This window comes from Channa argus, chromosome 6, assembly GCF_033026475.1.
Source record: "Channa argus isolate prfri chromosome 6, Channa argus male v1.0, whole genome shotgun sequence".
NCBI lineage: Eukaryota > Metazoa > Chordata > Actinopteri > Anabantiformes > Channidae > Channa > Channa argus.
In genome coordinates, this window is record NC_090202.1 from 28,565,269 (window position 1) to 28,579,548 (window position 14,280).

General features: G+C 44.5%; 1 protein-coding gene across 3 annotated transcripts in view; it reads left to right on the top strand.

Annotated features, from left to right (window-relative positions):
- The window catches only part of exoc3l2b (exocyst complex component 3-like 2b), a 32,145-nt gene that overhangs the window by 4,802 nt on the left and 13,063 nt on the right, over window positions 1-14,280 (top strand). Inside the window, exons 1-3 of one of the 3 annotated variants that reach the window (XM_067506865.1) lie at window positions 156-348; window positions 10,301-10,801; window positions 11,583-11,815. In XM_067506865.1, the coding sequence (XP_067362966.1) occupies window positions 344-348; window positions 10,301-10,801; window positions 11,583-11,815 (739 nt within the window). In that variant the 5' untranslated portion in view covers window positions 156-343. Of the gene's footprint in view, window positions 1-155; window positions 349-7,112; window positions 7,261-10,300; window positions 10,802-11,582; window positions 11,816-14,280 lie in introns of those variants that run through there. The other 2 variants (XM_067506868.1, XM_067506867.1) reach the window with 2 other exon arrangements.

A 14,280-nucleotide genomic window follows, 5' to 3' on the forward strand; every position in this document is an offset into this window, starting at 1 on the left:
ATTTCTATTTACTAAAGAACAACAAGCATTGTTGTGAATCACTCTCTGTTCATACAGGGGCATTTTTTAGACCTGCATCAATCTAGTCCCACAGCAAAACAAGGAGGAGCTCAAACGGCTCTGACATTAATCGCACTCGGTGCGTTTCCTTTTTGCTTTCGACATTTCCGACGGCCGTGAAGGCGGCGCGCCCCGGTCAGCGGGGGCTTCCGATCCTCTCCGATCCTCCGATCCTCAGGCTGAGCTGCTGCAGAGTTAAGGCTGCTTGGAGCTGCTCTCCGGGAGGATCCGACCGCGTCCGCCGCTCCTGTCGCTTGTGTCCGCGCTGCGCCACCATGGCTCCATGCTGTGAGTAGAAGAAACACTTTTTAGGTTTTTGCTGCTGAAAGCAGCAGCTCATTATTGATGCAGGTAGACAGTCTGAATGTCCTTCACTAAACTTTAGAAAATAATGGAACTGTCCAAAAAGTGACGGGGAAACTCATCACAGAATCAAACTTTGCTGTTGTTTGAGCAAAAACGAGCAAAAACGCCCCGTGAAGCGTTTTGATATCGACGATTCACCCTCAGTGGATTTCTGAGACAGTTTTGGTCTGTGAAAGACTTCAGTGGTCAGTGGTCTGAAGGACAGCAGAGGTCACAGTGTCTGTCAGAGTCTGTCTGCAGAGTTTAGCTGAAGACGTGGTGCGTTTGAGGCTGTCCACCTGAGGGGACTGTGCAGAACCAGTCCGTGTCGCATGCATCGTTTTCCCACAAAGTCTCTTTATTTCTGGACGTGAATCCGCTTTCTTTGTCTCAGTGCAGAATGTTCGGTCTCAGAGCCGAGGGGACACAGGGAACAGGAAGTCCACACAAGCTGTGTCAACACACCAGGTGTAATTAATTAAAGGTTTAGTTCCTCTTTGTCAATTATTACACGTTTCTGTGATGTGCTGATCTGGCTCTGAGGGGGACTAAGACTCGTGGACTTTACCTTCAGAGTTTCAGACTGTCCAAACCTCTTTCTGAGGCCTGAGTGGTGTCTGCACATGTCCCTTTGAGACACCACGCAGCCTGTAACCCTAGGACACAATGTCCACGGTGCCCTGGCTGCTGCTTTATCTAGAGCGTAACTGGATGGTCAGTGAAGGCAGCACAGCCGAAAGAGTCTCTGACACATAGTCAGTGGGTTTTAAATTAAAGCTGCAAACAAACAGAAGAATGTAAAGAAGTCAAAGTTCACTGTCTGTCTCTGTCTCTGTCCGTCTGTGTCTTCACCTCCTCTGGCCTTGTTCAGGCAGGTGACTGTGCTCTTCAGTAGAAAAATGCACAGAAAGTGAATGAATGAATCCACACATACAGAGAATCAATACCACCCCCTCTGCTGCTGACTGGGACATTTTAACTTCCTACTAATCCAGAGAAACACTTCTGGTTCTGTGTGAACTCTAGTTTGACCTTTGACCTCTTCACTGTTGTACATGTGTATCAGGTACAAATACTACACGTACTGGTTGGAACTTGAATATGTGGACACTTGTTAATTGTTGGCGTCCTCTGTCTGTGGGTCAGTTTTGTTTCTTTTTGGGGGTTTTTGGGTTTAGTCTTTGGTTCATTTAGGGGTTTCTACCTGTGGGTGTTGCTCCTCCACTCATCCAACCGTCCACCCTGCTCTACACAGTTTGATACTGTTCAGAGTCAGTTTTCAGTTCTCGGACCTGAAGCTGGATGACACTGAACCCACATAATCAATGTGTGAAGACTCAGACTGATCTAAATCGTTTGTCTTTCCTCAATAACCTAGTCCTTTAGTCCCTTGTCCTCTTGGAGCGTCCTAATCCAGAGTTCCTCTGTTTAAAGTTTTACTCATTGATTGTTACTGTAATAAATGAACGGACACACCTGTGGACTGTGGACCGTGAATGTGGACTGAACCCTGTTTGTTCCACTGACCTGCAGCAGAAAATCCTCAGTATATGTTTGAACGAGAAAGCACGTTTCCATGGTGACGACCTGGGGAACCTGTTGGTACCAAAGCTCCCAAACACGAAAAAACAGGACCTTCTTTGTTACGTTATCGTACACAAATAGTACGACATGCAGGTATATTAATACTGCAGAGTTATACTACTCTTTACCTGTAGTCCAAATGTCAGTGGGATTAGGACTTAAATAACAAACCTGGCTTCCATGGTAGACCTGGTGCTCAGTAAGCAGCGTTTAAGTGTCTTCAGGCATGGATGAGTTAGGACATTTGTCCCTCCACCGAATGAAAGTAAAACTTCAGCTTCACTTTTTCTCTTTAGTTGTTTTGCATCATTTAAAGTAGTTTTTGTGTGTTTTTCACTCTCTGTCTTTATGTTGAGTCATTGACTCTCTGGTCTCTTGTTGTGTCATTTGGAGAACTTTTTCCCTTCTGGGCTCATGTTTTGTCCTCTCATGGTCTCATTCAGGGTCTTGGGTGATGTTTCACATCTTTCAGGTCATTTGGATTTTGTTTCAGGTTTTGTGTTTGTTCTTAAAAAGGTACCTTTATTTGGTAGTTGCTGTTTGTGTGTGTGTGTGTGTGTGTGTGTGCACGAGGGGGGTTATGATGCTATCAGACAGTTTCATGTCTCATTTTGTGTCTGATGTTGTGGCTTCTTTTGTGTCTTTGTGCTTTGAGTAACTTTTCACCAACGAACACCTCCACCCAGTTTGGTTCAGTTAATGTTCTACAAATGTTACCTGAAGGTTAGAGTAGTGTTCTCTGAGAGGGGGGTCGAACCAGCTAAAAGTAAAACAGTTTAATGCAGCCTTTTCTTATCTGTCCCTCACGTCATTGTCCCAGTGAATTTCCTAGATGAACCTGAATCAGGAGTAAAGGTCCAGCTGTTACTGCTGTGTCACAGAGTCGATCAGTGATCAAAGTTTCAGCTCTTGCATTAACGTTGAATCTCTTAGGTGATGAAATTTTTAATGAGATACAGATTTACCGTGACCTCCATGTTTTTCTCCCTGAACCGTGGACGCGGAGTTTCCTAAATATGAATCACGGTTTGTGGCCACAACAGCAGCTTCTGAGCAGCAGAAAGACAAATCTTGATGGTTTGTGTCCAGATTTATGAGACGTGTTGTGTATTTGACTTGGTGATAGTAACTGAACTCCTGGAAATCTTCTCATCTGACTGCTGCTGTGTCCTGTCCTGCATCAGTAAACACATGGACGTAAAAATAGCTGCAGGCTGCTGTCAGACGGGTTCAACAACAACAACCACCCCAGCACGGTGGAGACGTCACAGGTGGAGGTGTTTGGTGGGGGGGAGCACAGGGAGGCTGCAGCCGAAACTCCAGAAAAACTGATGAGATCCACATCCTAAAAATAAACGTCCCTGGAATCAGAATGTAAATTGCCACCACTTTCTTACGTGAGCTCTGTGTCCTCAGCTGGACACTGAGTATTGAAATGTGGTAGCTTCCTGTTTAAGTTTTGTACTGTGCTCTGATTGAAACAGAGAAGATTTGATTGGTGCCAGGTTCTCAGCGTGACCATTTGATGCCTCTGACTGCAGGATGAACTGAATCTCTGCTGGATTTGAACTGTTGACCCCCAAAATATTTCAGGTTTTACTGTAATTTAAGGACACAAATTGTACTGAAGTATTCTTCTCTGTGATTCATAATATCAATTGATAATGTATTGATCCCTGGACCTCATGGGTCAGTGTTTTGTCCAAGGGGTTAGCAGGAATTGAACCAGCGGATCTTTAGCTTATACACAACATTGAGCCACCCGATCCACACACACAGCAGTGTTTCAGTGTCAGACCTGCAGTGGCTCCTTATCTCCTCATTTTCTTTGTGTTCATGAGGACATAGGTGTCCCAGCTGCAGTCCACCACACAGCCACTGTCCGTCTTCAGGAAACAATTATTTAGTTCTGAACGTCTGCTGATGGTCCAGCAGTTTTTACCTAATGAGACACAGCTGCACCGTACCCACACCGCTCCTCCATCTGTTGTCGCCTGCCTGCAGGGAAACTTATGCAACCTGGTGGTGTTAGAGTGAATCTGTGCTCTGCGTGTCCCGACTGTTAATGTGTCTCTGAGCCCCTTCACATGTGAGCCGAGAAGGAGAAACTCTGAGCAGAATCTCAAACTTTGAGAAGTGTAAGAGCTTATGCTGACAGTCCAGTTTGTCTCTGCTTGTCCTTCAAAGACTGTCTGCTCTGTGAAACATGAGCCACTCCTCATAAAACCCGAGAGACGCGGAGACACTTTTATCCAAAGCACGATACAAATGAGGGACAAAACAAAAACTGCAGCTCCGTCAGACGTCACTGTCGTTTTCTTTGGACACTGAGGAAAAGTTGTGATTGCAGTGGTTCGTTTCATCATCGTGGGATCACTGAGCTGAAGAGCTTTGGGATCATTTCCTGTGAAGGGAGAGAGGGAGTGACGTGATCAAAAATGAGACTCGCTGCTGTTGCTTTGTGCTGCTGGTTGTTCTGTGTCTGCAGGAGAAGAGACAATAAGTTAATAAGGTGTTTGTTCAAACACTGTGTTGCTGTTGTGTTTGTGCATCAAAGCGACACACTATGAGATGTGCAGTGGATTCTACTGTACTTCAGTTATTCTGCAGCTGGTTTTCTATTAATCCAAACCTTTTGTACAGATTAATACAATTCAAAGTGTTTTACAGATGGTTAAAAGTTGAACCAAGCAGATAATAGAAGAGAAAAACCAAATAATACTGTGATACTACTAAAAATAGAAGTTGACAACACTGCAAGCCAAACGTGGCAATAAGACATAAGTATGAGACTAAAACACAGCCGTGTACTGACAGGTGCTCTATACATAATACTACGTTAGAAATACACAGAGTGGAGGGAAAGTACTTTAAAATGCAATAATATGAACCTAATATCTTTGCACATGATCAATGATCCACTTTCTGTGTGGTGTTGACACAGTCGTCTGGTCCCAGTGATCAATGATCAGGATTCACTGAGGCGTCGCACAGAGGTGGCTGATGGGACTTTGGAGCCACTAAAAGTTTATCAAAGCGGCTCAGCTTTCATCAGTGTAACACAGTGATTGTTCATGGTCGTCTTTTGGTTCTTTGTGGCCATTTTGTGTCTTTTCACTGAGATGTGAAAAGTGAAAAAAGAAGAAAAACCAGTGACCGGATCATGGGGTCAAGGCTCCGATCCAGTAGAAGAGCTGGTGCAGCTCAAACTGCTGGAAAGCTCATGTTGGTTCCAATTAAAAGTGTCAGAACATCGAGTGCATCAGTTTATCATGTGTGGGGCTGTGGAGCCGCGGTGTCCATGCTGACCTGTGTCCACTGCCTCTTTCAGCAGGATTACGCACCCTGCCACGCTGCAAAAATGATTGAGAATGGTATAAGGAACACAACCAGTCCAACGTGCGGACTTGGAGGCGCAGCTTCACAGCTTACAGGACTTTAAGGATCTGCTACTGATGGCTTGGTGCCAGATGCCACAGTAAACCTTCAGAGGTCTCCTGTCTCGATGTTTCAGGACTGTTTTGGTGGCAGAAATTGGACCTACTAAAAGGAGGGTGGTACTAATTTTATGGCTGATGAGAGGAATTAAAGTTAAATCCTAGAGAAGCGGTGACACTAAACATATGTCACAAACAAGCTGCAGTTTCCTCAGTGAAGGAAAATCTATGGGAACTCATGCTCGCTATAAAAAGGTTTAGTTCCATGAGTTGAATTTCCATAACTAACAAATCCAAATCACAGGACATTTACATTATGAGTCAATTCTCACTTTGTTCATTGACACTGATAATAAAACTAATAGGTCGACCTTGGTATTTAAAGTCCGTTCTGTCTGTTCCACACACAGTAAAAGTTCTGTCAGTAACATCCGAACATGATCTGATTCATCTTGGTCATTTCCGTGGCATCATCATCATGTTTGTTCTGGTCTGGACTTTGTGCGGTTTGTCAGTGAGCGTTGACACCAACACGTCCGTGATGGACACAAACAAGCCAGCAGTGATGGATTCAAGCTAAAATTGATGATTCCTGTTTTTAGTTCTGACTGTTCTCACTGTTTCCTCCTGCAGACATTCATCAGCTGATTATCTCTGCAGCCATTAGTCATCACACACACACACACACACAAAACAAATCACTCTTTGGATATCTGCTTTACTTCCTGGTTTCCTGGGGCGTGCCTGGTGATGTTGAAAGGTGACGACCTCCTCACCTTCACATGAGGTGTAAAGGTCTCGTTGGACTCGTTCCCCTGCTCACACTCTGCTGTGGGCGTGAATCATGTGTATCATGGTTGGATAGACTGTTTACTGAGAGTGTTTGTCTGAACTTGTGCTCCAGATAAAGATCAGATCAGATTTTACCAATAAATGCAGAAAACCAGGTCCTTCCAGAGTTTACTGCTCAGACTGGTGATTGTGTTGTGGTAAAGTGGAACTGCAACATTGAGGATTCATGTTGTGACAGCTGTGGTGATGTTAACTGCAGATCATTAACTCAGCAAACGTGTCCTGGACCATCTCGGATGAGTCAGCAGAGCTTTCTGTATGCACACATTTGGACTCTGATATGGTGATGGTTTGGGGTTTTAGCAGGAACTGGATGCAGATGGTGGATGCCAGAATTCACCACAGAGGAGAAATGTTCACCAGCATTAAACTGAGAAGCAGTAAATCATCTTGTGCAGCAGCAGTTCTCGACATTTTTTGGCTCTTGTCTTATTGGGAAACAGAGTGTGACCTCAGATAACTTGTTATGTATGTACAGCGTATGCTCATGGTTTTATCAGGGTTAGTGTCTGAGGTGCATTTCTGTGGGAAAGTGATGCAAAGATTAGTGGACAGTGAGACATAAACATAATTGCTCCTTTGAGTATTGGTCCTTATATTCAATGAAAGTGTCCCCATTCGACGAGTTAAGTTCTGCAGCGTCGGTTTGTGCTGGATTGTCAGGGGCTTCATGGAGGTTTCATCTGCACAGACAAATGAAACAGTGTGATGTGTGTACAGCGTCACAGTTTGAGCCCCTGTGCTTCAGACTGGAACGTAAGGACGTGCTGGTCGTGGTACCACCCTGGTGGACCACACCCAGTGCTCAGGGAAGAGACCCGGGAGTCCTCAGCTCTGTCCGTCACACTATCGCTGTCCTTTCCGCTCCCATTGTTTGTGTCCAGGAGCTTCCGCGATGCCCTCCGACCCTCTTGAAGAAAACAGGTTGTGTGCGAGCGCCGCCGGGCTCCGTGTGGACTTCCTGAGCCTGCCGCCGGGACTGGTGGGTATTTATGGAAGCAGCACCACTGAATCACTTCCCACTTTGCCCTGAATGCTGAGCACCAGTGTGTGTGTGTTTGTGCGTGTTTTCAAGTATTTAAAGTGTGTGTGTCTCTATTTCTGGCAGCAGCAGTTTGTCCTGAGCTGGTGAGACTGGAAACCAGCAACATGAACAACATCCTCTCCCAATACACACTCACACACACCCACACACATATACGGACTCCGACAAACCCAGTGTCTTTCTAACTGTGGCAACAGCTCGCACACTTCTCAGAGGCTGAACTTTTTAAGGACACACACCTCTCTCTTGCTTCCTCTTGTGTTTCCACTTGAACTGAAGACACTGGTCGATCCCTCAGACAGAAAATGTATCAGAACTTATTTTGAAATTCGAAGTGTTCACAGAGGAGGATCAAACTCGGTGATGGGAAATAACGTGTTTAGAGAAGAGGAAATGGCTGCTTGGCCTTCATCACTGTCACAGCCCTGCACCTGGAGACAATAAGTCCCTCTGTGGACATCAAAATTAAAATATATTGAATGGATGATTGTCTAAATCCTGAAACGCTGTCATAACAATGTCTTTGATTTGAGCTTGTTTAATAGTATTTGGGGAGAAAAATGTCTCCACAGAGCATTGATTTTTACAACATGAGCAACAACATGGGCAAAGTTTCTCAGAAACAGGAGACCTTCAAGGTTTTCAGATTTATTAGTTTCACTAATCTGACTGAATATCTCCAGAATCATGTTTCCGCCTGTTCGGCCCCGACATCCTGTCTCCACTGCTGGTTTCACATGAGGCTGTCTGATAACACTATGCCCACCACTGCAAGTCAGTCAGTAACTGAGTAAAGGTCCCTTCAGTCTGAATTTGCACGTTGAAGCTGTGATGCTCAGTGAGGTTAAGCCTGAGAAGTATTTAATGATTAATTCTTCTTGGAATCAGTGCAGTAAAAACCTACTCTCCGTTAATGTTTGAAGAATTTATGATTTAATGGTTCATGTCAGCAGAACATGTGACACCAGCAGCTGCACGGATATGTGCTTCACTGTTTCCACTGACTGAAGCACCTCGTCCAGGTTTTAAGGTGGATCTCTCGTCTGGCATTACCTGCGGGTTGGTACACCTTGACTTCCAGCTGTCTCTGTGTGAGGCTGTTGTGCAGGTTCATGGAAGGTGTGTGTGAATTAAACATGTGGCAGCCAATCAGAAATGAGGTTTTCTGTTGCCATGGCATGAAGTCAGGTGATGTATTGTCGGTTAAACTTTACCTGCTGGACTTTTGGCAGCTGGGTGTGATCACATGTTGGGGGCCAGTTTGGGTGTGTTCCTTCAGCCACTGTCGTCATTGGACTTACAGGTGTTCAGCACATGTGGAAGCCAGTAAAACCTTAAACTGGACTGAGTGAAACAGTAGCTTTGCTTCAGCTCATGTTACAGCCGACAGAATAAAGACAAATCCTGCAGCCTACAGGACCATGTCTGTGGCCCGGTGCCGGTTTAATGAGCTTTGGGTTCATGGTTACAATAACAAAAATGTGGTTGACACTGTGGAACACAGTGGGATCCTGCCCCAGCTCCTCCCAAAGCCAGGTTTCTTGCTCTACATCACCAGCTTTGTCTCCACGCTCATAATTAGTGCAACTGCTAGAATTTATTTTCAGTTTGTTGTGATACCCAGCAGTGGCTATGAATCTGCGATTAGAGCATAGTGACTCGTGATTTCCACTCCTCCAATCATCAACAGCCTCTGCAATGTGTTGAGAAAAAATGAAAATGTTACAGATACATGATATGCAACATATCAGTAATTTTCTTTCTGATCTTGCAGAACTACAGGGTTAGTAATCAGTTTGATTGCTCCTGCACCCGGTTAATGTTAAAGAAATGTGTGAAAAAATAGAAAAGTATGAATCATGTTTATTAACCTGTTAATAAAACCACCATATTTGTTTAACCTGAGCCAAGGGGCTTTTGGCGCCTAAACTCAGCCACACCCAGGTCTCCGTGTCTGTGATCTGTGATGAGCCAGTCGTGCACTGTGATCACCAGCTCTGTTAACAAATCCAGTGGTTCATTCAGTAAAGAAACATGTTATGACAGGTGAAGTCACATTTCCTACAAATAAAATGAGTTTGCAGTTAGGTTGCACACTGGTAACCTTCCATCATGGGATCGCGACGGGATATTTGTGTCGTTTCTTTAATGTGACCCCAGCTGTGGTGAACTCCTCAGTGCTGAACTGAGCATGTTCACGCGAGGAGCAGGCGGATGTGTTTCCATGGTGACCGGACGTCACGCTTCAGCTCGTTATCTATCGGGCTGTCATAAAGTGTAACTGCCTCAGTCTTATCAGCAGCTCCAAGTCATTAATTCAGGAAGTGTCCAACATGCACAGCATTTGTCATTGTTTTAAACCCTCCGAGCCCTCGGAAACATGAACAGAAAAACCCATAAAACAGTTCATCACGTCAGGCATTTGTGAGGAATCTCAGGAATCTTAGTACTTTGGTAACTGAATAAAATAAAAATGCCTGAAAATCCATCAGATATTTAGTTGACTGAATGTGTGATTTAAAAATAAAACAGTTGAACCTATGTAATCACTTCGTTTATTTCATTAACTTATTGGGAAACTTTCTTATAATGAACTGATTCATATTCTAATTTACCAGCTCTCTCTCTGTTTCACTGTTAATGCTGATCAGTAAAGAGCTAACAACTTGTGACGTTTGTTCATGCAAAAAAGATTTTTCAGTTTGATGCAACTTTTTGTACTTTATTTCTTAGCCTGGCCACAATTTTTCAGTTGGATTGGTGGGGGGCTAATTTACAGTCATCCACCTGAAGATGAACCCAGAAACTATGTGGAATGTTGATATGTGATAATCATAAGGTTTGCATGTATCCATGTAGACACAATGTCCTTTAAGGGGGAGTGTGGAAACCTCTGTCTTATGTCTGTGTCTTATGATCATTGTCACTCACACCAGACTTCCCATTGTGGACTGATTTCTCTCCTGTTCTTCCCCAGGTTCCTCCGTTCCTGCCCCCCCTTCTCCAGCTCCAAGATGCCCATCCTCAAAAACCTCCCAGTCCGTCTGAAAGGCGGTGGCCTGACTCTAGACAACGCTTTGATCCTGCGCAGGATGAGTCTCAACATCACCCCCCAGCATCACAACCCCTTCGACAACGACAGTGATAGCATTCATGGCAACGGGGGCCATGGCAACCACTGGTCGCCCAGCAGCTCGCTCTTGGACGGCGAAGTGCCGAGAGATCGCAACCCTTTCGAGGACGAGGAAGATGAGAACGAGGCCAATGAGGGTAAAAAGGGAGGAGGAGGTTCAGGGAAGGGAACATTCAAATTCACCTCCCCGTTAAAGGGACTAGGGAAGCTGGGGAAGACCCTGAGGATGTCAGGGAAAAGTAAAGGAAGTGCGACCCCCTCCCCACAGGGATCACTGCATGGAACGCCCTCACCTGGAGAGAAGAAGAAGAGGGGAAGGAGGAGCTCTGAAGGGAGTCTGCTCAGGTATAGAGGCCTGTGAGAAGATGGGTAATGATGAAGGGTGTTAGCAGTCAAAAATGCTCATGGGTGGGTGGAGGTTTAGAGGAGCAGGGTTAGTTTAAGCCAAAGTGGGATGATAAAAGTTTGTTAGTGTAAACACGAATTAGGGAAATTTGTTGATGTAATGGAAGGTTTATGTGAGTTGAACAGGGAAAAAAACTTCAAACCTGCCAAGGTAAAGTAGACTGAGACCTGAGATTGTTTAGGTAAGAAAGTGACTCTGGGAGAGGGAAGGCAGCACGGTGGCAGAGTGGTTTAAGCTGCCGCCTTACAACTAGACGGGCCTCAGTTTGAATCTCCACCTGGCTGCAGGCTTTTTGTGTGGAGTTTGCATGTTTTCCCTGTGCTTCGTGGGCTTTGTGGGTTTCCTTTGGGTACTCTTGTTTCCAGTTGGCCCTGAGACTGGAGACCTGTCCAGTAACAGCTGGGATACGATCCAGCCTCTTTTATCCTATACAGGAAAATAACAATGGGAATTTATTAATGTGACAAGGAATCAAGAATTGGGTGAACTGAAGAGAGATGAGCTGAGTTTGAGGACTGAGGGGAGATTGTTGAGGGAAACTAATCAAGGAAGGAATTGAAAAGATGATAAAGGGGGTTAGATTGTTAAGGTAAAGAAGGAGGATGGGACTTTGGGTAGTGTTTTCAAGGTTAAAGCATATGTGGAGGTAGAAGAGAATCAGGGGTTTGTAGCTGTAAAACATGAGCCCAGATTCCATTTCTTCCATCATGCTCCACCCAGGTTTGCTGGAAAATATCGGGACACCATTGGATCCCGGAAGGACTTCAACAGCGAGCTGCAGTGTTCTGAGAGCGAGTCCGACTCCACCAGCCGACGCCTGTCCTTCATGAAGATGGTGGGTCTAGGGAAGCTGAAGAGGGAGTCCATGGCCGACCACTCGTCTCAGGGCCCCGATGAAGAGCTGGTGAAAGAGGAGGTGCTGGAAGAGGTCAAACCCAGAGAGCCTCTGTCAGGTAAGAAAACCATGAGGATGAAGATGTGTTGTGTAGTTGTGTGAATGTGGAGAGCTGATATTTGGAGTCCTTAACATAGTTCTGACTCTGGCTGGATGTTTGGGTTTGTTGTGGAGCTACAAAATTAATTTGGGGCCAATCAGAGGCCTCCCCTTAGTGCTGATGATGAATAAGAATCTAAAACCTTCCCACCAGGTTCTCTTTTTGAAATATCTTTTGTTTCCTGGCCAGTCAGTTGTTGGTGGATGTGGGCTTTAAGGTCATTGATCAGTTGAGGATCTGGTCCCTGAATGATCGGTTTGGTTGGATGTGTGCTTCAGTTCTATGCTCTGACTCCAAAATTACAAAAGGAACTGAGCTTGTTTGAATATTACTGTGTGTTTTACATGTTCCAGACTGTGACTCCACATCATCATGTTCCTCCTTTTTACTGTCTGGTCATTGTAGGATCACAAAACTACAGTTGAGTGTACATGACAATGTAAAGAGTTGTTTGATAGGTGCACAGTGAACCAATCCGCCATTCAGTTTACAAATTTCACTTAACACCAAGTGAGATTCTTGAAGCAACAGAAAGAACCAAAAACAGTTAAACTTTAACAATATAGGTTTTCTCCAATATCTTCTACCATTGTTCAGAGCTTGTTCAGAGATTCAAATCAAGATGAGGACCTGTGAGTGAATGGTGTTGTGATCTGTCATCATACAGAGGCTCTAAATAAGGTCACACTGCATCAGTAAAACACTATCAGCTGGAATCCTGAGGGTATTTTACACCAGACAGAGCTGCTCAGACTCCACTCAGATTTCCTCAAGATGCTTTCTTAGATCTTATCAATGTCTGTCGCCATTTTAGCCTCTGACACCGACAGCGAGACATATAAAGAAGCAGTGCAGCCAACTGGGTTACTGTCATTCTCCAGGAGATTCCTCAAGGACACTGGAATGTGTTTGGGAAGTGTGTAATAAAAGTATCAGGACGGTCGTGGAAACTTTTTAAGGACATCTATTGTTTATAGCAGCCTGTTTACTCTGCTGTTTTCTAATGAAGGATTCGAGTGTGTGTTCTCAGTTCCTCCACACCCCTGTTCACATGTTAAAACAGTTACACTGCTTGATAACCTCCAAAGGTGGCAACTTTTCAGAATCTCAGTCTTTTCAGAATCAATTTGTCAATAATTTCCTCAGTTCATTAGTAGGTTTGTAGAATGTTCATTACTAAAATCCAAGAAACAGTCCTGAAATATTCGCATTTTCACATCAGAGAATCTAATCACTGATGAAAAAATGATTAAAAGACACATTCACTGATACTCAACTTCCTTCTTTTGGTTCTAGTTTTGGTAAATGTAGCTGAATGACTTCCCTATAATAAAATATCTCTCTACTTGTAGATTTAAAATGCCTCCAGATGACATCACTTGGAGGAACCTTCAGTTTCAGATTATCTCATCTCACTATCAAGTTTGTAATCACTGTCAACCTGCTTTTTTTAGAGAGACTAACTCACTCCGAATAGCTAACTAACTAACAAGACAAACCTCAAGACTCACTAACGCACTAGGACGATTCTAAAGCTGGTGGTCAGGAACACGAACCAGAATAGGGACAGAGGACACTTGGGGAAACACACTAGCAACAAACCATGGGAATGAAAGTCTTTATAAAACAAGAACAGATGGATGATGTGAATCAGGTGTGTACACAGGTGCCAGCTGAGGAACGGAAAACCAAGAGGGACTGGAGACAGACTGAGGTGGAACTGAGTGGTGGGAAGCCTCAGCTGGCGGAGAGGAGAACTGCAGGGACACATACAGACACAAGATGAAAAAAACAAAAGACACAGCAACAAATTACATCTAACACACGAAGCGAAAAACCTAATTTCTGACATATAAAACTATAGAAATCAAGTTGAAAAATAGTAAAGTTTGAATTCAGCCTGCAGAATCTAACCCTACACTCCTACACAATTATATTTAATTTAAAAATGATGCAAACTTTTGACGGAGTCCCCAGTTAATCTGCATGGTTTGGGATCAGTCCAGCATGAGGACAACGTGCAGTCTCCACACACACAAAGGCCACAGTCAGCAGGTGGATTTGAACCTGTGAAACCCTCAGATTCACAGAACAATGCACAGAAAACAGCTGCAGTGAAATGAGGATCAAAGTTCAACATGTTGCATCACCGTTGCCTTCTGATGGACGTGTGTCACCACCATCACGGCGTCTCAATGAAAGGATCAAGCCTAGAGTCCTGAAGTCTGAGCTGAGAGCAGAGAAAGTTGTGTGTTCAGGTGAGGGCTTGTTTTCAGATGCTTCTAATCCACCGTATCAGCAGATCAGGTTTCTGCTGAGTGTGGAAATAACAGTGCTGCAGGTACAAACAGCTCCGAGTCTTTGACTCTTATCAATAAGTCACAGACGCACACTCACGCACATTTACTGTTTGTGTTTCCCTG